The 25,554-nt window shown below is 43.0% G+C and overlaps 2 protein-coding genes across 2 annotated transcripts; both read left to right on the forward strand.

The window, feature by feature from the left end:
- Positions 1 to 2,791, forward strand: LOC133919051 (serine decarboxylase 1-like). The gene is made up of 5 exons (XM_062363276.1): positions 1 to 432; positions 1,196 to 1,427; positions 1,540 to 1,733; positions 1,805 to 1,938; positions 2,054 to 2,791. Exons 1-5 carry the CDS (start codon positions 90 to 92, stop codon positions 2,618 to 2,620), a joined length of 1,470 nt encoding a protein of 489 aa, XP_062219260.1. The 5' UTR covers positions 1 to 89; the 3' UTR covers positions 2,621 to 2,791.
- A 3,014-nt stretch (positions 2,792 to 5,805) lies between these two features.
- Positions 5,806 to 8,466, forward strand: LOC133917535 (RING-H2 finger protein ATL73-like). Its single transcript, XM_062361417.1, has one exon. It carries the CDS (start codon positions 7,235 to 7,237, stop codon positions 7,901 to 7,903), a length of 669 nt encoding a protein of 222 aa, XP_062217401.1. The 5' UTR covers positions 5,806 to 7,234; the 3' UTR covers positions 7,904 to 8,466.
- The last annotated feature ends 17,088 nt before the right edge of the window (positions 8,467 to 25,554 follow it).

The following is a 25,554-nucleotide window of genomic DNA, read 5'->3' on the forward strand; positions in this document are numbered from 1 at the left end:
TCCTCACCCCATCCCGCCGCTGCGCTTCCTCTGTGGTCGTCTCCTCCAAATCTGCGCAGGGCCTCGCCAAAATTCCCGCAGCGACGAAGATGGTGGGGAGTGTTGGCAACGGGCTGGCGGATCTGGGTGCCGCCACCGTGAGCGGAGTCGGGAAGGCGCCGCATCTGGCGGAGGCGGCGGCGGCGGAGCCGCTTCCGATGGAGCTGGAGCCGCCGGAGGCCATGGTGGCGGCGGTGGAGGGTCAGGGGGAGGAGGGAGGGGTGTCGGGGAGGAGCAGGGAGATCGTTATGGGGAGGAACGTGCACACCTCGTGCTTCGCGGTCAAGGAGCCCGACGCGGACGACGAGGAGACCGGCGAGCGGGAGGCCACCATGGCCAGCGTCCTCGCGCTCTACCGCCGCTCTCTCGTCGAGCGCACCAAGCACCACCTCGGTACGTTACCGGCGCCGCTCCCGCTCCCGCTCCGTCCATTTTGCCTTTCTCTGTTCCGTCTGGATCTCGTTCGCGGTGACCCGATCTCGTGACACGCGTGTGTGCCGGACGATATGGGGCGGATTGGCCGCTTGCGGCTGTCCCGGTTACGACATTCTTGATGTCGTCTGGCGCTCTGGAATTTTTCTTATTCGACTGAGCTAAAAATGCTGCCTTTGTTCCTTTCGTCTTGGAAAATGCCTCGCCTTGGAGTGCAGGGATGCTTCAATCGTGTGGCATATGAGCGATTTTCGTGCGCACATGACATTTTGAGTGCTAATTTAGAGCCCATTTTACCTTTTTTTTTAGATCACTGTTATTTGTATTGCGTACAATAATACTGGAGCAGGATTTATCAGTATAAAAAATAATACAGTTATCTGTATAGCGTACAATAATACATGCACACTGTTATTCGTTTAGTTTAAGCATATACAAATTATTTATGTAGTCTCAAAAAGTACTTTTCGTAATATTCTAATTACTAGGCTTTATAAATGAGTGGCCAAAGTTGCATGCTGCAAACTTTGTTCGTGTCAAAATTTAAACTCTTTTGTAATTGGAGGGAGTAGTTCTTAACGAAGGCAGCGCAAGCTTAAATCTGAATTCTGGAATCCAGTGGGACAGATTGACCACAGTTATATGGATGTTCCTTTGTAGTAGAACTAAAAATGGTCAGCAATGTAATACTGTTATCTCACGGCATCTGTTTGTTCGCATGAAGGTTACCCATACAATCTGGACTTCGATTATGGTGCACTGGCCCAGCTGCAGCACTTTTCCATTAACAACCTTGGTGACCCCTTCATCGAGAGCAACTATGGTGTCCATTCCAGGCAGTTTGAGGTGGGAGTGCTGGATTGGTTTGCTCGCCTCTGGGAGTTAAAAAAAGAGGAGTACTGGGGATACATCACTAACTGTGGCACAGAAGGAAATCTGCATGGGATTCTTGTTGGGTAGTACTTGAAACTGCCTTTTTTACCTGCAGACATGTTAGATCTGCAATTTATCACTGCTTATGTGAAATGTCACTTCTGTATTAAATCTTCTTTACTAACTGTTTTACAGGAGGGAGGTGTTCCCTGATGGAATCTTGTATGCCTCTCGCGAGTCCCATTATTCAGTATTCAAAGCAGCAAGGATGTACAGGATGGAATGTGTTAAAGTCGACACCCTTATGTCTGGGGAAATAGATTGTGCTGATTTCCAGAGAAAGCTATTGCAGAACAGAGACAAGCCTGCCATTATTAATGTTAACATTGGTGAGTTTTTACTCCCAGACTAACACCTTGTTATCACATGTGTTCTGCTTTTAAACAAAATTGCTGTGCAGGAACAACTGTGAAGGGGGCAGTTGATGATCTAGACTTGGTTATCAAAACCCTCGAGGAAAGTGGCTTTAAAGATCAGTTTTATATTCATTGTGATGGCGCCCTTTTTGGATTGATGATACCATTTGTTAAGAAGGTGATTCGGATTTTCCATCGGTCCCTACTTATCCAGTATTAACCCTTAAGCTGTATCAGTTGCGCATCTACCTTAATAGCTCATTCTCCTGATATCTGTGTATGTATCTTCGCAGGCACCTAAAGTAACATTTAAGAAGCCTATTGGGAGTGTCAGTGTCTCCGGACACAAGTTTGTTGGATGCCCCATGCCATGTGGTGTCCAGATAACAAGATTGGAGCACATAAACGCCCTTTCTAGCAATGTGGAGTATCTGGCGTCAAGGGATGCGACAATCATGGGAAGCAGGAATGGACATGCTCCTATCTTCCTCTGGTACACACTCAATAGGAAAGGCTACAGAGGCTTTCAGAAGGAAGTCCAAAAGTGTTTGAGAAACGCACACTACCTAAAAGATCGCCTCAAGGAAGCAGGAATTGGAGCGATGCTTAACGAGCTCAGCAGCACGGTAGTGTTTGAAAGGCCAAAGGATGAGGAGTTTGTCCGAAGGTGGCAGCTCGCCTGCGAGGGAAACATAGCCCACGTTGTGGTGATGCCCAGTGTCACCATTGACAAGCTGGACTATTTCCTGAACGAACTAGTGGAAAAGCGGGCGACCTGGTACCAGGATGGAATAAGTCGACCCCCCTGCATTGGCAGAGACGTAGGCATGGATAACTGCCTCTGTGGTCTTCACAAGTAGTGAGCTTTTTACAAGGGTCTTCATTCGCGAGTTGAGTTAGTCCTAATGTGTTATGTTGTACTGTATCCATGTCTTTTGTATGTGTCAAACTGTTAATGCGTTCCGCAGTGTAGCTTATTTCTTGTTGTGAGAATAATCCTTCAATTAAATTGATGGGTGGAAGTTGCATCACCTTTGCCTCGTCTGTTCTGTGCTCAAACAATTCAATTTTATTTTCCGGTACTCTGCTGTGCTTCTGTAATCTGTAGGAGCACTTGGACAGCATTCATCAAGGGCTTATTTTGATGAGGCCTTAGATGCTGTTGCTGCAACAAAGTGACAAAACCGGACTTATTTTGATGAGGCCTTAGATGCTGTTGCTGCAACAAAGTGACAAAACCGGACTAACTGGCGCTCTATCTGCCTACCTTCCACTGTTCCACAGTGGTACTACTGATTTTGCTTATGTTTCAGAAATGCATAGCAAATCATTTTTAACCAATTTTGCCATTGTCAAGGAAATACACAGGTTTTACTCTTTCTATCCATTGGACTAGTGTTAGCCTGTTAGGTACCAAGCACTGAAAACAATCTCATTTTGTTATTACCTTTTCACAAATGTACAGCGAATCTAGGTAAAAATGCAGACCTAGCCATTGCTTTATTCAAGCTTCAGTCAGAGCTAGCAAAGCAGGACCATCTGGCAGGTACAACTGCGGAAGCAGAATCCCCAAAACTCTCGGCAGTAATTTTGACCATTTTTATTTTCTTGTTCCAGCAAGTTTTGACTGTCACATGGAATAACCTTTAGGCCTAAATGTGGATCTTACTGGCAACCCTCAGTCTTGTCTTGGTCATGGTTGACTCAACACAATGTATCTACACTGAGATCCTCACCTGCCACTAGCAGCAAAAAGGGTAAATCTTACTTTCTATCAGATAAGACTGGAAGCTCAGATGCACTAAATATCATATTTATCACTAGCTGGACTCAATCTTGAAAGCCCAACAAAAGCAGGTGATTTCCGGATATGTATCGGTAGGTGGATAAGCTTTGTGAGTTCTTTGTTTATTCCAAGAGGTTTAAATTTATATGTTAGATTAGGACGTTCTGGACTAAAAAAATAACTTCTGCATCCAAATTGCAGATTTTTTTTAAGTCTTTTAACATAAAAATTGCTGGGTACTTTTACAGTAACTAGAAAAAGGGCACCAACAGACACTGTTTGGCAGAGTACGAAATCAAAGAAAGGTTAATGTCATCACTTCACTATTTTGGTTGCTTTTATGCCTTTCACTTATTTTTCATGCCAGTTGCTATTAGTTTCCTGCATATATTGGGTTTCCTCATAGCTTTTCGATCAAGTTTTGAACATGTCAACCAGCTTAACCGCTTGGTGGGCTTCCATTTCTTATCCTTTTGCTACTCATTGATGGCCATGCCATATGCCCATAATGTTGGAAGGATAATCTTTTCAAGTGTACATGTGACATCAATTTGCCACAACCAATGCATAAATCTTTTATTGAGATAATTAAAGGATTAGGTAGATGGGGATACATTGGATCTTGCATCCGTTAATCTACTTCAGCATGCTTATCTGTTTTGCCTTTTTGGAGATTTGTTAGAAGCTTTGGTATTCAAAAGATAGAATATGAACACACGAGTCTGTCGTAAGACTCGTATTTGGTATTCAACAGCTTCCCACCAGGAGGCCATTGGAGCTTGAACAAAAAAGTAGGGGACCAATCTAGCATGAGCTCAGATTATGAGAGTCAGATTAGCAATGTGTTAGCACTTAGTAGTAAAATTAAGTGTTTTTCAACATTTTTTTCAAGATTAGGCCCATTTTAGCCCCCACTAACCTCCGCCACTGAGCATACCTATCTCAATACCCTATCCTCAAAGCCTTTTGGAAAGGGAAAAGGAAGGAAATCTGGCTAGCAAGATGTGACAAATGAATATCACAGCATCATTTGAATCACTCATAAAAGTTACAGGGAACATTTAGCGTGAAAAAACTTACATCAAAAGCAACAAATGCGTTTAAGGATAAAGGAGTTGCTGTTGTGTGGATTGTGATTCGCGAAAGCAAATGAAAGAAGTCCAAATTTTTATTTCTTGGTCATTTAAGGCGTATTTTTTCAATAGTATCTTCCTGAACTGCTTGTACCAGACATTGATGCGGCAGTGCCTCTGCCTCTTTTTTTCTCACTTTCAAATGCTAAGGCATTGATGTTCTTACTTCCTCTTCCAGAAACCATTGTTGTGTATGAAAAGTACTTTAGTGAAAACGTGCCAAAGCTTGGCCCTATGCAGATTCTATTATGGTCTGGCCAATCCTTCCCCTAGTTTTAGTTTCACCTAGACCTAGCTCATGAGGTGTAAGGCAGTGAAGTCCCAGAATGGATGTTGTGTTGTCATTCTGCAAATGAATTTGCCCATCGCTTTCCAGCCATCAGTTATCCGGACTCTGCTCATCAGTATCTGGATTCTGCGTTGTCCCTTTTAGCTTCATGTACATTCTGCATATGACTGATTCGTAGGTCCTGGCTTTTCAGCTATCCTTGTAACTTCCAGTGGCTGCATTATTGCAAGGGCTACACTCTCCAGCGAGCACAAAGTAGAGAGAGCTGGGAGATATAGGATTTAAAGACACATTGGGAAGATCATGACTTACACGTAGATGTCAACAACTTCATCACTGGAGAGTGGTGGCCAAGCAGCAGGGTGCTGCCGAGCCCACCCGGGTTCGATCCTCTGGTGTCGCACCCTCTTAGACTGTGTCCAACGGTTTTCCTTCAGGGGCTAAAATCCTTTCACGACGGGATTTTCGTTCCCTTCAACGCTCCAACGGATTCCCTTTACGGTTCCCGTCGCGAAGGGATTCCCAGAGTCATTCCCTCCAGCTCGGGATTCTCTCTCCTTTCCTTTCGCGATTCCCCTCGAAGAGAAGCTGTTGGAAATGAAAGAAAATAAAGGGAATGAAAATGGGGAAGGGAATCGAGAAAGGAACGAAATGAAGGGAATATTGTTGGGGACAGTCTATGGCCTCCGAAGGCCCCGGTAAAGGGGTCGGTGTTAAAAAAAAAACTTCATCACTGAATAGGCTCAGACGCCCAGTGTGCCTTTGACAGACATTTTTAGCTTCCTTGGATATTGGATACAGTCACATATGAAAATGATCATTTCATGAGAAACTCAAAAAATATACTCTGAAGCTGCACTCTAGCGTGCCTAGACATTAGAAGCGTGAGCGATTAACCTGCAAGGCTAGTAGGCTAGTATATAATTGTCAGAGAACTGATTTTTCTCCTCTGCTTGTCATCTAATCTATAAGTTTTCAGGAAATGCAACTGCTGCTTCAGTTACTACCCTCTTAAGGCATCAAATGGTCAGATCTTGTTAATGTTTTTTTAAAACAAAACTGCCATGAAGCTTCTCTGGATCGTTGACTGATCGAGTTGGGCAAAGTCTCAACAAGATCATTGTTGGAGCTGACCTGACGCCCTTCTTGAAAGCAGAGCTTGCGGCCCGTCAGGATTCAGGAGCTGCCGGTTCTGAGAACTGGCCGACCGCTTCTGGTTCGTTCAAAGTGGAGGGGTTCAAAACGAGCCAATGAACATATGCAACGTGATTTGTGAGTGGTAATCATTCATGTCTCAGTATTTTACTGCCTCATGATTGTTCCCGAGGATATGATTTGTTACATGATAGGTGCGTGTTACTGTCAACTGTCATATATACTAGTCAAATTTTTAACTTTGTTGGATCACTATTTCTCTCATCCAGACTGTTCTTTTTTATCAGGTGGAAGAACACTCCCTATAACTGATACAAGAAGGCACTAGTGTCACGGAATGACATGTATAATATATCTTCTCTAATTCATTTAGTCGATCTAGCAGGCACAACACATAAGAGAAAAGATGGGGGAGATCTCGCATATATGACGACTTCATTATATCTATTTGAGAGTAGAAAACAATTGTAACCTTCAAAGAAATCAGAATTCAGAAGTCACAACTCACCACATTGCCATGCCATCTTGTAGGCGGAACATGTCCATCTGTTGTGTCGCCTATACCAGAGTTTAACCCAAGTCCACTAGGCCATGAACCACAAAGGCAGCCAATCAAAGGTCAAATATACAGCCTCCCCCACATGGCCTGCAAAAGAGTGCAACTACACAAATAATTCAGTGCTTTTCTAATCCCTCTCTTGATGATGTGTTCTAGCTTCTTTATCTTACTTTAAGTTCATGATCAGGCAGACAAGACCTGGTGCTGCTATGTGCTAGCTAGTGCCCCTCTGATCCCAGAAAGCCACTACTGTTAACACACTCGGTCACAGCCTCATAGTGCTTCATAACCTTCGCGCCTTTCCACTGGCTCCCTGACTGCTGTGTATGTGATGGTGACACTCATGGCAAAGCAAAAACTATGTAAATTCACACCACATGTAACTGTTACCTGCGATCTTGCAGTCTATATATACCACTCCAGGTTCAACACAGCAGAAACTTACTCTTACATTGTTGCAGAGTTACTCTTACACAAGAGAACACAAGCCTGTGAGTGTGACTTCACCTAGGAAGAAAGAGTTCGCATCAGAAAATCACAAGTGAAGCAAACATGCAAGAAGGAGGGTACATGTACTCGAGGAGGGCGATGCTGCTGGCTCCGCTGCACAGCTACAGGGAGAATGCTGCCGCGAGCCAGGTGGTGGACGGGCAGGAAGCTCCGGCGGCCGACGCTGTCAGCGGCGGCGCCGGGAGCAGCTTCGACGCGAACGTGGTCTTGATCCTGGCCGTGCTCCTGTGCGCGCTCCTGTGCGCGCTGGCGCTAAACTCCATCGTGCGGTGCGCGCTCCGGTGCTCCAACCGGATGTCGCCCGGCGCCGGTGGAGAGCAGCAGTCAGCGGAGCTGGGGCTGTCGGTGGCGCGGATGGCGCAGGCCGGGGCGAGGCGGAAGGCGCTGCGCGCGATGCCGACGATGGTGTACTCGGAGGGGCTGCCGCTGCAGGCAGCCGGCGGCGGGCCCGTGTGTGCCATCTGCCTGGCTGACCTGGTGCCCGGGGAGCGCGTCCGGGTGCTGCCCAAGTGCAACCACGGCTTCCACGTACGATGTGTCGACCGCTGGCTGCTGGCGCGGTCAACGTGCCCGACGTGCAGGCAGTCGCTGTTCGGCGCGCCGCAGAAGGGCTCCGGCTGCGCCCACGCCCACGCCGGCACCGAGCCGCCGGTGCGGGCGTTCCTCGTGCCCCTCCGGCCAGAAGGTCTCATCACGCCGTATGATTTTTAGACTAGATCTTAAAAACAAAAGGCCAATCGATCACTGAATTGTAGATTGTGTTGTGCACTTTAAATTGTACAGAAGTAGTAGCTTTGTGTTTATCATCGAGGTGAATCTGAAAATTAGATGGATACTATCGTAAAAATGTTTATATTAAAAAATACCATTAGTTGTAAGGATGATATATGAGCACATGATCCACATGTCATCCTTACACCAGTATTATTTTCCAACTTTTACAATTTTTATGATGTTACTCAGCAAATTGCCTCTAAAAACAAAATACTACATGTGGTTTATATAAAAAAAAATGCAAGTTGATGCACATGAACTACACCGCTACACTGATATGCACACGACATGCCAATCAAACCTAGTGCCAAAATTGTGGAGGCTCATGATAGTAAATACATGACCTCATGGAGGAGGGTCATGCGCTATCCTTATGAGATGCATGTATAACAGCGGACAATCAATACTTAATCCTTGACGGTTGAGGTTGTACACTCACAACTCCACTACATGTAGTAAGGTTATCCGCATACCGTCTTTTGGAGATAATGATTATGAATATTTTCACCAAACATGGATGGAAGTTTAGCAATAGAATAGATTTTGAGATGAACATTATCTCTCTGTTAAATCTTCTTTACTTAATTGGTGAATTATGACTATATGGTAGATGCAGTCTACGTCATAGCAAAAACTGTGTAACAGTGAACGACTTTGTACATCTTCGAATGTAGTGGCTAGAATATGTTTTATTTTATCTAAAAAACCTATAGTAAGGTGATTCTAGTGAGGAAGACATTGGATGAGAATGTGTGATACCTCATTGCGCAAAAGTAAGTTTAATGTACACATTATTTCAAGATTCTGGCTCTATCACAAATTCATCATGTTGGCCTCATGCATCCATTTGGTACGCGTGCATGAGCAACTGTTGTTTAACGATCACATCAGATATAGCTGTGAAAAAGTATTTTGGCAGAACGGATTCGTTTAAATATTTTTGGTAAAACAGGTGAGAGGGCAATTTTGTTTTTACCACTCGCTCTCTTGTTGACATTCAGCAAGAGAATCTTGTGCTAAACGAAGTGCAATACTATGTGTGACAGTAGATAGTTGTCTTGTAAATAAACTAGAATCCAGACGGGACACAAAATTCACGAGGAGTTTGCGAGGAATAAGGAAAAAGTCTATGCATCACGCCTCACAAAAGGAGAATCAAGCATTTTTGGTTTGGGTGCATGGTCAGCCCAAGTCAAGACGCAAAATCCAGCTGCTTCGTTTGCTTCTGAAAACGCAGGCAGCCCGGCGCCAGAATCAAGCTTTCTGAAGATCCTTAGGCCCTTTTTTAGATCGATCGTTAGGTCGGCTAAATTACATGTTTATAGCGTGATTAGTGTAACGTGAACGAGTTGGTTGAATTAAGCAAACTTAATAGCATTCCAAGCTCATGTTCATGTTAAGGCACTGTTTTGAACGATGGTATTCTTTCTCATGCGAAATTTCTGTGTTTCAAACAGGACCTAAACACAGAAAGTGGTCGCTGTCCAAATTAGTCGGGCGCCGGCGGCGCGGATGTGGGTGGCGCTCTGCATGATAGAACTGGAAAACAAACCAAAATCGGATGCAGGGCGCACTGAACTAGAACACTCGTAAACAGATAATATTCTTTACATTCCCATGGATGCTGATAGCGACAGCATGCAACTACACACTGCTATACGGTATAGTATTTTATTTACAGGCCCCTTCCATATTCCATGCAACAACTTAACACAAAAAACTTGACACAGAATGAAATGCATATTTCGAATTATTCTACCATATAGTTCGACAATGGTAGCTAGAAATAGTAGCGATCATACCTTAACACAAAAACCTCAAATAAAGTTGAGTACAATCTCGTGAATACCTTATGAACTTTCTAAGGTTTTCAATGTACCATCCAAGCGACAGGCATTTATAGGTTAGTGTGCACCACAAGAGTCTTTTAGGCAGATTTTGTTATGCGATGCCAGGGTGCATTGGTCACTGTCATCCACAGCGAAGGGAATTAAAACATCCAATCTATTTAATTCAGTCAGGAAAAAAGAGCGATGCATCGAAATCGTGGCGGGTACTGGAGATAAACGATTTAACATTCCGACTCCGCTGATCGGGATCTCGATCACAAGTAACCTCTTGTCAGTTGGCACCATGGCACGACACAGCCAGTGCAAAAATGGGCACACGACAAACACCAAGCAACTAACAACTTAACCAAACCACTTGACTCAGTTTCTAATGCCATCAGATTTTACCCTACCAAAATGTACCAGATAACTCCATTACATAGATGGTAAACATATACTGATGGAAAACTACACACACAAACAGAAGTGAGTTTTACATCACACAAGGTAAGCATTTCAATTGCACGTACAATTGTGCTGCTGGATGGATCAGATGAGCCAAATACAAGTATGCAATCTTCTCCCCGTACGACCCACTAATAGTTATGGATGGGGGCAAGACTATCTGTAGAGGTAACATCGACCACAAACTGTTTGTAACAGCATCCATACGTGGCATCCACAACATCTGGACAATAGCGAGTACAGCGATATGCAAGTGACTCTTCATCATGTTTCATTTCGTCCATATCAAGGACAACTTTGCAGTGCAACATTATGATCATAACTATTCATTGCCACCAGCTAGTAGTAGTGTATGCATTATGATCATAACAATTCATTAGCACCAGCTAGTAGTAGTGTATGCATTATGATCGCGTAGACTAGTTATTCAGAGTCTTCATCTAAGTTACGAACCCAAATAATTGGCTATATGCTCGTAAAAAAGCACCACAAAGGCAATAGAAAAATGTAAATGACAGCATTGAACCCTCGGTCACAATCTTGGGAATGTCTCGTTTGAAAAATATTTATCCAACAATGCAGGAGGAAACCTGCTGTAAAGTGTTCGATACTTCTGGCAGTAGATGAAATGTAAACTGACAGTGGAAAAGGTGTTGTGTTATCCAAGAGGCAAAACTTCTCTGACAAATATTAAGCACCTGAATTGACCATGTGTCTATAGGACGCACAAGTGACATGATTATTACCAATTTTGAGAAGAAAATAGAAAGACAGGACATTTTCCTTGTCATTTTAACATATCAAAGAGTTTCTCAGCAACCTGCATAGGAGAAATGATCAACACAAGTAAGCTAGTTGTTACCAGAATCTTGATGGTTTAAAAGAAAACTACTAAAATTATTTATCAAATCAACAAGATGACTGCAGGCAGGCAAGAAGCACTCACATTCTTGTCAACACATTTCCAGTAATCGAAGTATTGGCCAGTACAGTGCTTGTGCCCGGTCTCATCATTTTCAATTCTCTTAACACATTTCTGTGCACAACATAAGTGGCATAAGATCTTGATGCAGTGTTACAAGAACAATAGCTACTAAGCAAAGGATAACATAATCTACAGCGGTCAAGAGGTCAAGGAACACTTCTTGAAATGCTTAGATAAAACTAGCAAGCGACAACTAGATAACCAATCCTGACGTTCAAGGATTGTGAAGTTACAACATAAGCACAGAACACCAAGGTAGCTGTTGAATATTAATACCTTCAGTCAAACATAGATGTCATCCTAAAATGCTTGCAGCCTAACTTTAAACTTTGGTCACTACTATACATTAACATATTTAGATTTGTCATAAGGGGATGATAGTAACAGATTCATCATTAAAGTACTATCCCATTATAATTTTATTGTTAATATGTTCTTAGAAAAAGAAATGGTCAAAGGTGTGGATGGGAGCCTGTGTCCATGTCGTAAATGACAGGTAAATCCAACAGGGTGTAGTAATTATTTATGCGAAAACACTAGATCACAGCTATAAACAGCAGGTTACAAATGTGGTTTAAACCAAAGACCGCGGCTGCCTTATCTATTACTACTGCTCTCTAAGCAATATATTGTTGTTGATAAAAAAAGATTTAATGGAAGGTTCTCTTCTAAGGGTCCTAGAGATAGTACGAGATTCTACAGGAATAAGTAGATTTCCTTTCTAGATAAAGATATAAATAGAACACATATTGAACTGCCTTGATGAAGCAGCTTGAGACAAACTTGTCCAAAATGCAGCTTGTGAGAGCAGCCTATCTGACTTACACAAATACAGTAGTTCCAAAAGTGCACTTCAATAGTTCCAGTAATTGTACTAATGCACATTCATGTAGCAATTTTTTAGGACATATAACTCACAGGAATAAACTAACCAGGTTTGTGTGTGCATCAATTAGAACTGAACATTCAACAGCAGTTAGAACTGCACCTGATATTCATACCACTGTGACACACACTTAGCCTTTGTGCGTTCCTCTAGGAGCGCCTTTGGATCAGATACCTCCTCATCCGCCCTGTAATACAGTTCAAGATCCAGAGATTAAAACAAGAAATCTAGTTGAAAGTTGAAACTATAACATTAGATAACTAGCACAAGTCCTGTAAATAAAAATAACTAGCACAAACACGCGTAATCACTTAAAAAACTGGAAGCAGTTTCTATTTCTAAAATGAAGTTATCAGGAACCTTTTAGCAAGCAAAACATTTCAGTAACACTCACAGAAATATACTGAGCTATCAAACATCGAACCACAGACTGTTGTACCTTTCTGGTTTCCAATTAACATGCTAACAGCTAACCTATTGAAACAGAAAATGTATTACACCTGGTTCCATTATCAAGCTTGGCAGACTCATAAGTCATAATTCATAGAGGAACAACCAACTTGCTTTTTAGCTATACTAACATAAATACTGTGCTGAATGATATAGAGTTGAGGAAGCACCTAACCAAATCTTAGCATGTAGGGGAAACTACAAAGCAGAGCAATGCCGGTTAGGTGAATACCAAAACAATCAGAGGCAAGTGCTGGTAAACCAGAATAAGCACAACTGTTCCAAAATCTAGCTGCCTACCCTGCATATGAGATACGTGTCACCCTTCTGCCTAGCACCTAATCATCGCCTAGCTTGCCAAGGCAGAGGCCTAGGGCTGATTAGGCATTATGCACAACCTAATTGCGCGCCTACCATCTAACATATTTTGAACAGTGGTCAGCACAATGAAAGCGTTCACAATTCATCATACCAAAGAACAGCTGCACAAACACGAACATCAGGAACCGGACACATAAATAGAACTGGCAATTGGCAACAAGGGTGCCAAATTCCCAAATATTTGTTTGATGACACATGCCTCATCCTTGCGATCCTGCCAATGCGGCAGGCAGGGTGAGTCTGGTACTCCTAGACTGGCAGACCCTAGCCAGCAGCACAAACGCAGCAATTACTAATGAACGCACGTGGATGCAGTGCACGGCACCGATTCACAGCAGGCGCCGTGCTCATCTCGCAAATCCATTGCCTTGCATCCACGAATTTCCCAACAGGCAAACAAGCATCCATGAATCACTAGGGTCACGGTCGATCCGAGTACCGAAAATGGAACCCGATCAATCCACGCGTGATACTAGGTTACAGATCAGCGCGAGGAGATCACAATGGATGGGGATGGATCGGATCGGATTACTCACATGTGAGCGGCGATTCCCGGCAAGCCGAGGAAAATCCCGAATCCAACTGCAGAGGACAGCGGCGGTTAACCCTCATAGAAGAAAACTAGTAGATTGTATGAATAACGAACCAGAGACGGATCTGGGCTCACCGGAGCGAGAGGAGAACGGCAAGGTCGGGAGCGGGCGGCGAGAATGTGGGGAGGGGCGATGCGCGGAGGGAGAAGGGGAAGAAGAAGCTTCTGACCCGGCGGTGGCTAGGGTGGGTGGGGAGGATGCTGTGTGCTGGGCTGGGCCGGAGAGCCCAGATTTCTCATCGAAGTAAGAGAGTTGGCGTGAAATGGGCCAGTCCATTAATTATGGGCCAGTAGAAGATAGGCCCAATCCGTCTCGAGGGAGACGTCAGGCCTGGGCTCGGCGTACTAGGGTTTACTCCGTTTGGATAGGCTTAAAAGTTACTTTTTATTTTAAAAAAAGTAAGAATTTCTATAAACGGTTGATTTTTGTCCTACCTTCTGTAGCTTATGTGACTTTTGGTTGATTGAAAAAACGGTTATAGCGATCGAAAGTGCACCGTGAATACCATGGACCCAAGATCGAGCATGCAAGGCGTGAGCGATGATTCTGTTCTTGATAAACCTCCTTGGAATTGTTGCTATTAAATTGGGAGCCAATTGTCAGGTCTCAAAACGTTTATCACGTGATTAAGCATTCATAAGTATCATTACATTATGTTTATGTGTATTAGTTTGATAACTTGAGTTTAAACATATTTCAAAAGTACTTGGAGGTAATTTAAAGCTTTTTAGGAAAACTCTAAATACCTTATAGATGAAGAAGAATAGAAAAGAGGAATAGAATCAAGTTTTTAGTACAAGATCGTTCTTGCGCCCGCAGTTTGACCACCAGAGGGCAGCCATGTTGGCTTGCCACGTGGGCTTCCCGCAATCTGACTGACACATCTTGCAGTTTGACCGTCATAGCGCAAAGGCTCCACTTAAGTAAATCGTTCAACTCTCTCTCTCACTCCCACTCACTCCTTCACCCATACCAAGAGAGAGTAAGAGACCACCTCGACATCCACGACGACTGGAGATCGACGGAGGGGACTTCCTCGAGCTTGGGAATGATGGTGAATCAGTAGGGGTGCCTCACCTTAGTGTAGGGAAGTTTTTTATTAGAGGGGTTCACTCTGGGAAAGATCCGATTTGGAGATCAGGTCTTGGGGTGGTGTAGGGATTAAGGTGGATGAACTCACGTGAGAACTTCATCGACGACGAGGGTGAAGGGGGTGAGCTCGAGGAAGCCTTCGTCCATCTTGGCCCTACAATACGGAGTACCAAAATGTACTAAGACCTCAAGGCAAGATTTTGGTGGATTCGAATGAAGTGAGAAATTGTTTGATATATTGTTGAGTGTGATATCTGCCGAAGAGTGAAGGCCGAGCACCTCAAGCCAACCATGTAAGACCCTAATCCTGGGATCTCCTGTACCTCCTATATCAGTCCCTGGGTCATGTAGTTGATAAGTATAGTACAATAGTTGTAGTATCACAGTCAAACTTCGTACATAATTACTAAGATTCAGAGTATAAAAGGTCACAACTTATACTGTATATTACAAACCTGACCGAGAGACCAATAAAACACAGCGGAAAGCAAAGACCCAAAGCCACAAGCAGCCAGAGTGCGAACGCGACTTCTAAGACTATTCTTCATTCTCACCTTCACCTCCGGCGAAGTCGGCATCGGCTTCTTCATCTGAATGACAGCAAGAGTGAGTACGAAAGGTACTTAGCAAGCCCTATATTACTTCAGGATGTTGATAGATGCATAAAGAGGGTAATTCAAGGATAATGCTTTACAGTTTAGTTTTAAAAGTAAAACAATTTATGCAGGTATCCAACTGTATCATCTAGGATTGACTTTAAAATAGTTTAAATAGTTCAAAACCAGGTAACAAGCTATATATGGAGGGTTTTCGGTCCTAGGAGGGGCTACACCTCACTTCACAGTCCATTTTATCACATCTGACGTACCTCTAGTACCACACAGATCCTAGCAAATTTAGCCAGCAATCTCACCACACGGACATCTAGTCTATACACTCACTCATCAAAACACGCACCCAAAGTCTAGTCAATGCGATTGCTGCTTTCGCATGTCCATAACCGTAGACATAGCTATTCGAATAGGTTTACACTCTGCAGAGGTTGTACATTGTACCTACGTGATATGCTCAGCCTCCAACCGTTGCAAGAGGAGGAGCGAATCATACATAACACTCTAATCACCTTTCCTGCTGGGCTTTTCTACGAGATTTACCCCAAAGCGTTAGGGTCTATGTACTGAAGGTCAGTCCCCTTTTTAAGCCTAGGCTGGTACTAGTAACTGACAAATAGAGGGACAAATGGACACTTAACTGCTCGCTGCTCTCAGTCTCCTAGTATGATGCCCAACTCAGTTCGGTAAAGGAGAAGACAAGTCTTGCATATTCAGGACGCATGGTTGCATAGGGTGGCTAGGCCAGACGGTGCAATGACTCGGTCCTTAAGCAACTGAGGCAAGTATCTTCTGACAATGAACACCACAGAGGTGACTCAAGCCCCCAGGAGCATCCTCATCCAGAGTACAACTCCACTTGCCCCCGCCAAACAGTTTTCACTCATTTTTACACATTCTTCACCATATCCCATAGGACATCAAGGATTTCACAACCATCATAGAATTTGCAACTATCAAGGATTCATGATATATGAGTCAATTTGATAAACAATGAAGTATATCTCCGAAGAGACATATTTTCAAAAGTGACGTCTCCAGGGAGACGTATTCAATCCTAAGCATGCTAGATATCAAGGCGTTATCCGTCGTTAATATAGATAACAACAGGTAAATCCTAGGGTGATATGTATTCTGGATGATGACATTTAAGGCATGACAAGTGTTGATAGGATTAACTATAAGCAGTTTAAAGAAAACGCGATACTTAGCTCATACGATAATAAGTCCAGCTTTAGTGGATCATGTAGATTATTTGAAAACATAAGTTCAATATAATTAGGAAAATAGGACTTACCTTCACGAAAGTCAATTCATAATTTGTCTTGTCGTTTGAGCATCATGGGTTCTTTATCATCAGGTCTTGCCTTCAGTTCTTTCTTCGCGTCCTTATTTGGAACCTTAATTTTGAGCCTATGTAGATTAACGACGAAAAGTACAAATCGACTAAAAAAATAACACCAGAATAAAACCAAGGAATACCAAAGCGAAAGAAGAACTACTCGGAAACAACAAAAGCTATCTAGCAAGAAGACGATCGACAACTCTAAGCTATGCGAAACTAACATACGGAGTCTAACTAGATTATCTAGTGAAACTAAGTTAAGTTGTTAACCTAATTGTTTTATTAACTTTAAGAGAAAACCTAATCAAGTCACGATCACTAAGTGAGTGCTTATTAGATCAACTGTTGACAAGCGTCTGTTAGGGTTTCTACATATAGGTGAGTGCACGTGTACAGATATGAGCATGTGTGTGATACTTACGTCTATATGTATATGAGCATGTACACATATACGTAAGTAGAACTCTAGGTGATTAAAACTATAAGTGCTTAAGTGTTGAATTAAACATTCTAACCTTGCACTAACCATGGTTATCTAGTAATTAATCTTAATTACCTAGTGTTGCTTAATTGCTATTCTAATTAAGCTATAAACTATTGTTGTTGCTGAAGCATGCATGTAATTAATTAACTAGGTTAATCTAATGTATTAATCTAATTAATTAATTATTAAAAGGGTATTCAATTAATTAATTACCAATGTTAAATTATTCTATCATATTCTAATGACTGGTATTTATTTATCTAGCAGTTACATGGGTTAATCTTATTACATTAATTAAATCGAGTTTAATTTATAAACTATAGCATCGAATAATAAACTATTCTAAACATGAAGCAAAAGATTAATTCTTTAGTTATTCTAATTCTAAAACTATACTTTAATTATCATAAGGATGAAACATATACTTTAAGCTATATTAACATACACGACTAAATTACGATTATAACCTAAACATGGTTATTGAATTAACTAACTAGATTTTATTTATTAAAAGACAAAATCTAAACCTAGATTAAACACCGTGACACGAATTAAATACCGGATGAGAAAATTAAACGAACTCCAAAAATCACAATATTTGGTGGAGAGATAGATTATGATTTTAGAGTAATATCAGTGAAAGAACCACCGAAATCGGAGTTAATGGTGCTCAGATGTTTTGCCGAAAGGATAATTTTTGGAAATTAGAAAAGGCACTATGCTATGAACTTGATCTGCAGATTTGTGTAACGAGGGGGATTTGTGAGGTGGGTGCACGGTGCATCGGATGCGTGGGCTAGAGGAGGTACTGTGCGGCGGACTCGGCCCATGGTTGGTGGACCAGAGTGGTCTTTGGGTGTGCGGTCCACCATGGACCAAGCTAGTGGACCGAGTCCGGTTTGACGGTGGCCTAAACGTCAGTGGGGGCAGAAGGTGATGCGCGTTTGCTCGATCTTCTGAAAGGTAATATGATAAGTCGATTGGTAGAGCTTCGACGTTGATTATCCAAAGGCTTCGAATAGTACAGATCGAGAACCCTTGCAGCCACTACACCACTACTATGTGGTTATCAATCGTACCCAAACTTGGTTGACCTCACCAAGAAGACTTTTTTTGCAAGCGAATCGAGAAAACAAGAAAGAACATATAGATGTAATCCGAATATTGCTAATGACCAATGAAGTACTCGAGTTAGGGTTCAACAAAATGATAAATGACAAAACTGTCTAAAATAAAATAATGTAAACTAGACCCGAGCCTAAACTATGACAGCTACTGTGTATATATAGGGGGGACGTGAGGAGGTCGACCTAGGGTTATGCAGCCGTGAAAAAAGGCATACACAATCTGGACTCCGATTCCGACATGATTACAAGACCCAACTAGGTCCAAAATAGTGGCACATCATCTTATTCCTTCAACTCTGACTACACCATAAGGAATATTTGATCGAGCTCATATCCATTTGAAAGGGTTATTCTGGAATGTCTAAGATTGCCTAAAATGGACTTCGTATAAGAGAGTTATGCTCATTTTACTGACGTGCTGTCCTAAGACTCGACCACGAACAAAGCTCAGTCTCGAGCCCGAGTAGACTTGGCCTTCGAGGGGTGACATCCGGGTAAGGTTGTGTTGCTTTTTCCACGTTCTTAAGTAATAAAATATCATAAAAATTTAGTAGTAATCCATCCAAGGAAGCATGCACAGCAAGGGACGAGTTCACATGGTCTAATTGTCGTGCACGTGCTCTTGTAATTGTATCTTGTATGATTTGAGGATTATTAGTGGTATTGATCGTATCCGAAGAAGCCATGGGCTCATCATCCTTGCCCTCTTGAATTGGAGTCGTCCTGGACTCAAGCTCATCTTCTTCTCCCAAATATGACTTCAAATCTGAAATATTAATTGTGAGATTAACCCCAAAATCTACAGGTAGATCCAGTTTGTATGCATTGTCATTGATTTTCTCAATTATCTTAAATGGTTCATCAACTCTAGACATCAACTTTGACTTTCTTAGTTATAAAAACCTATCATTCCTCAAATGCAACCAAACTAAATCTCCCGGTTCAAATTTTATTTCCTTCTTACCTTTACATCTAGCAATCCTATACTTTTCAGTCATGCTTTCTATATTCTTTTTAGTTGTTTATTGCAACTTAAGAATAAATTCAGCATGTTTCTTAGCATCTAAATTAAGTCTTTCAAAAGTAGGTAAATATAGTAAATCAAAAGGAGCACGGGGATTAAATCCATACACTACCTGGAATGGACTTACCTTGGTGGTAGAGTATACCGACCTGTTGTAAGGAAATTCAATATGTGGTAAACACTCTTCCCACATCCTTAAATTCTTTTTTATAACTGCCTGTAACATGGTCGATAATGTGCGTTTGATGATCTCTGTTTAACCATCAGTTTGAGGATGATACATAGCAGAAACCAGTAGCTTCATCCCTAATTTATTCCAAAGTGATCTCCAAAAGTGACTCAAAAACTTTATGTCATGATCTGAGACGATAGTATTAGGCACTCCATGTAGACGAACGATTTCTCTGAAAACAAATCAGCTATGTTTGTAGTATCATCGCTCTTGTGACAAGGTATAAAATACGTCATTTTAGAAAATCTATCCACAACTACAAATATGCTATCCCTCCCCCCATTTTTCTAGACAGTCCTAAAACAAAATCCATAAAAATATCCTCCCATGGTGCACTAGGAACAGGAAGAGGCATATAGAGATCATATGGATTTAAGCAAGACTTAGAGATCATATGGATTTAAGCAAGACTTAGCTTTGTTGCAAGTGGTACAACATAAAACATAGCGCTCCATGTCACGTCTCATCTTTGGCCAAAAGAGGTGGGTGGACAGCACATCTTCAGTCTTCTTTGCTCCAAAACGTGCCATCAATCCTCCTCCATGCGCCTCCTGTAACAACAAAAGACGAACAGACCTAGCTAGAATACATAGCTTGTTAGTACGATAGAGCAATCCTTCATTCAGTACATATTTATTCCATATCTTCCCTTCGTTACAATGTTCAAGCACTTTTTTAAAGTCTAAATCAACAACATACAAGTCCTTAGTGGTCTCTAAACCAAAAATTTTATGATCAAGTTGAGATAACATGGTATAACACATAGAAAGCGCATCAATAATTATATTGTCCTGTCCTTTCTTATATTTTATGATATGTGAAAAAGACTCAATAAATTCTACCCATTTAGCATGCCATTTATTCAGTTTAGATTGACTTCTAATATGTTTCAGCGATTCATGATCAAAATGTATAACAATTTTTTTAGGCCATAGATAATGTTGCCAAGTTTCAAACACACGAACTAAAGCATACAATTCTTTATCATAAGTGGAATAATTCAGACTTGCCCCACTTAATTTCTCGCTAAAATAAGCAACAGGTTTACATTCTTGAATTAGCACACCTCCAGTTACAATCCCACTAACATCACATTCTAGTTCAGTTCTTACCAAAATCAGGGAGTTGAAGCAATGGAGCATGAGTGAGATTCTCTTTCAACAACTTGAATGCTTGTTCTTGTGTAGATCTCCATTTGAAAACTACTCCTTTCTTTATCAACTAATTTAATGGAGCAGCAATGGTGCTGAAATCCCACACAAATCGTCGATAGAAACCAACAAGACCATGAAAGCTTCTCACTTGAGTAACAGTCTCAAGGGTTAGCCAACTCTTTATGGCTTCAATTTTTTCTTTATCCACCTCTATTCCCTGTGGAGTAACAACATAGCCAAGAAAAGAAACTTGATACATGCAAAAGATGCACTTTTTGAGGTTACCAAACAAATGTGCATCTCTCAAAGTGTTAAAAACAGCACGTAAGTGATCAAAATATAGTTCATATGACTTGTTGTAAATCAAGATGTCATCAAAGTAAACCACCACAAATCTCCCAATGAAAGCACGTAAAACTTCATTCATCAAGCACATGAAAGTACTAGGTGCATTAGTTAACCCAAAAGGCATTACTAACCACTGATACAAACAAAACTTAGTTTTAAATGCAGTCTTCCATTTATCTCCAAGTTTCATCCTAATTTGGTGGTATCCACATTGCAAGTCAATTTTAGTAAAAATTATAAAACCACTCAACTCATCAAACATATCATCTAACCTAGGGATATGGTGATAATATCTTATATTAATATTATTGATGGATCTACAATCAACACACATACGCCAACTACCATCTTTCTTAGGAACCAAAAGAACAGGAACAACACAATGGATAAGACTTTATCGGACATATCCGGGGTCCAAAAGGTCTTGGACTTGTCGCTGAATTTCCTTAGTCTCTTCCGGGTTGGTCCTATATGCAGCACGATTTGGTAAAGTTGCTCTCGGAATCAAATCAATTTGATGTTCAATCCCTCAAATAGGTGGTAATCCCGGGGGTATTTCAGTACTGTTGTTGAACCATTGAATATGATACGGGTGAGAATGGTTTCTTGTCGGCAAGGTAAGCTTTTTGATCATATCTGAACTTACCAAATTATTGCAGCTTCCTCCATCAATAATGATTCGAACACGATAATTCTTGACTATGAGGAACATCTGAAACAAATTGTGGCATTGTAGCTGTTCCGCTTGCTCCATTTGAGTACTTAACACTCGCTGCACAATGAGTGTCTTATAATTCTCTGTAGCAGTTGCACTCAATTCTTCCTTATTGTCAATATCCGTCTCACGTTCATCCTCATCGCCTGCATGGTTAGCTGCAAGTGCATATTCATCATCAACATCACTAGCACTTACATATCCACCGTCTTCTGTTACAATGTACACTCGCTGACTTGGGCAATCCTTCATGATGTGGCCCATTCTCTTGCATCGGTGGCATACAATCCCGGTCGATCGGCCTGTAGAAGCAACTGAAGAAGAGCTCTTGGCTGGCCCCTGCACACTTACGGATTTGCTTACCTCAAGAGCATGTGATGGTGTCGAAGGTATTGCTCAACGCGTCCTACTCGAGAAGGGGACAACAGACCATGTAGCTGAATGTAGGGCTATTTTGACTTATCTCGGTGTTGATTTTGAAGTTGTCGTGCTTCTAAAATTGCTCCTTGGCCTCTGTTATCGTCCTTGCAATTCTTTTTCTACCAGACATGCAAGTTAGAACAATCTAGAAACACTATTATATTCTTTGTAATCAACTATGTTCTGAATTTCACACCTTAACCCTCTATAAAAGCGTGCAATTGCAGTATCTTCATCCTCAATAATATCATAACACAACATACTAATTTGTAGCTCCTGGTAATATTTTTTTACGGATCTATCACCTTGGTTTAAGCACTACAATTTCTTACGTAAATCACGTTTAAAAGAGGGTGAAACAAATCTGTTACGCATAGCAATCTTTAAAGCATTCCAAGTAGTAGGAGCTAATCCGTCGATACATACTGTCGGAGGGTGCACTCCTCAAGCGGGGATCTGGAGGGACCCCCTTTGAGATTCGGCCGGGGGGATGATTCTGAATCCGTTTTGCGGGTGAAATAAATGGGCGTAAATAAGATGCAGGTGGAATGGAATGATCGGTTGCAGGAAGTAGTAAATGCTCAGGGGATTTTTAGACAGGTTCGGGCCGCACTGAGCGTAACACCCTACTCCTGTGTGTATGTTATAAATGCTCTGAGAATGTCTCTCTGAGTGTTTGCTGGGTTACAAGAATATTTGTCTAGTCTAGAGCTTCGTCGTTGTCCAACTTGTCTGTGCTTCACTTCTCTACTGTCCCGCCTTCTTCTTCGGCGAGCCCGCCCGGCATATATACCCTTCGGGGCGGTAGCGTGCACAGAAAGGGATGGCGCGAGCTCCAAGGCGCCATAAATGGAAAGCAACTATCATGTGCTGCTGCGCGAGGTGACGGGGAGGGTTGAAAACGCACCCCGTCCGGTCTTGTTCGTCATCATGCCGCTTTTCAACGGGCGCCGCGGGGAGGGCCCACCGGGCAGCCACCGAGCAGCCTAGCGTGCCGCCCGGTCAGAGCAAGCCTGACACAGCAGGGCGGTAGGCGGGGAGCCTTGGGCTTCGCGATGTTATCCCGCAGCGCGCCGAATGTCCCATGATGGCACCCGTGTATTAAATGTCCCCACGCCTCCCTGCCAGGCTGTGACAGGGACTGACAGAAAGCGTGGGGGGAGCAGTTGGAAATGACATGCCACGCGCCCTCTTAAATGCGGCATCGGGCCTCTCACCAGTTGACATCTCACCACTAGACCTCTGTGGGGGCCACCGGCGAAGGACTTCTCAGGCCCTCAGGGAATCGAGTGCTCGGGCGGCCACTGTTCACAGCCCCGAGCACTCTCTCCCGGATATGCTCTTTCTTGGTCCTCGGGGAACCGAGTGCTTGGGGGCCACTGTTTACGGCCCCGAGCACTCTCTTCCGGAATTGGCTGTTCGGGTCCTCGGGGAACTGAGTGCTCGGGGGCCACTGTTCGCAGCCCCGAGCACTCTCTCCCAAAACTGACTTCCCCTGGGTCCTCGGGGGACTCGGGTGCTCGGGGGCCACTGTTTGCAGCCCCGAACACCCTCTTCCCGGTACTTGGCTTTTCATGTCATCAGGGGACTTGAGTGCTCGGGGGTTACTGTTCGCAGCCCTGAGCACTCTCTTCTCGGCACTTGGTCTTCTCGGGTCATCGGGGAACTCGGGTACTCGAGGGCCACTGTCCCTCGCAAGGACAACTTCCTAGCCGATGAGCTACCCATCTAGCTTCTTCTCGCGAACCTGTCCCGATCGAAGTCTTTGAAGAAAGATTCACACGACCATCCAGTGCAGTCTCATGCCAATGTGAAGGTGATGCTCCGCATGAAAACGGAGCACCAGAGGCAACACCTTTGGAAGCAATGCCTCATTCGGTGCCATCGACCTCGAGTGGCTATCATGTGGTCGTCCTACTCGATTCGGGTATGACCTGGATGGATCAGATCTCGAACTACTTACAAAATTGAGCGATCCTGACGATGACGCGTCAGCAAAAAGGGTCTCGCGGTAAGCCCACAGATACTCCATCATAGAGGGACGCCTTTACCGCCAAGGGAGAAATGACCTTTTACTAAAATGGATCACTCAGGAAGAGGGGAGCACAATGCTCTCTGATATCCATTAAGGCATATGTGGTATCCATGCTTCATACCGCACTCTGGTCGGAGAAGATTTCCGATAAGGATTTTATTGGCACACTGCCCTCCCAGGATGGTTACGAGCTGGTGAAACAGTGCGAGTCATATTAGTACCATGACCGTCAAACCAATCTACCAGCTCAAACATTGCAAACTATACCACTCTAGATCTTACATTGTCTGGGGGCTTGATATCGTGGGTGAAGGGAATCGAGGACGTCCTAAGAGCAGGGGTGAATTAGGACACTTAAAACTATTGGCTCCAAAACTTTCACAAGATAAACCTATCTCAATTTCTATCTAAATATGCTCTAGGCTTATCTAGTGTGTCTACTTCTACCGCTCATAAGGATTGCAAGGTAAATTGCAAGTATGTAAATACGAAAATGTAAATGAGGTAGAGAGACAAACTCGGCATGAGGGATTTTTGATCCCGTGGTATCGGTGGCACACAAGCCACCCCTAGTCCACGTTGGAGCTCCACAAAGGATATGCTCCTGGTCGCCAAGTCTCTTTCAGTCACGGCTGTTGAGATACCAAGTCACAAAGATAAGTCCTCAAGCACGATGAGCCACCAAGCCACCAAGGAGAGGTCTCACCACTAACCTCTCTTCCGACCACTTGTACGTCGTCTTCACTTTGGAGCTTTAGTCACAAAGACAAGTGCCTCCGTGTCCCCGCATAATCCTCTTGTTGCCGCTCCACACCAAGTCGGAGGGTCAACAAGTTACCGGCGAGTCACAAAAACTCCAAGGCGCCGGCGTACCTCTCGGTATACTTTTGGATCACTCCTTGATCCACACTCTAGGTTGCAGCACCTAGCAACTTTTCTCTCTAGACCTATAAGCACTAATCACTCACTAATGGTGTGTTTAATCACCTTGGATGAACACTTTATGCTCTTGGATGGCTTAGATGTCTTATTAGGTGTACAAGGGTTTCTCTGGACTCCAGCTACTCCAAATGAATGAGTGGAAGAGTATTTATAGCCTCAACCCCGCTGACTAGCCGTTATCTAACGGCTCAAATATTCTGTGAACACCAGATGATCCGGTGTTAACAGAGGTACAAGTACTGGACCATCCGGTGTGTACATTCTTAAAAACTAGCTATTGGAACTCCACTCAGAGTTCTTTTGAACACCGAATACTCCGGTGTATACATCCTCTTCATCATCAGACTATTTGGCGAGCTATCCTGAGCTAGACCGCGACAAACTTCTTCTCTGCACAAAATATTCCGATGTGCACTGTCTTCATCACCGGACCTTCCGGTGTGTAGAACTTCTTCTTTTCTGGATTTTTC

The sequence above is a fragment of the Phragmites australis genome, chromosome 5 (assembly GCF_958298935.1).
Source record: "Phragmites australis chromosome 5, lpPhrAust1.1, whole genome shotgun sequence".
Lineage (NCBI taxonomy): Eukaryota > Viridiplantae > Streptophyta > Magnoliopsida > Poales > Poaceae > Phragmites > Phragmites australis.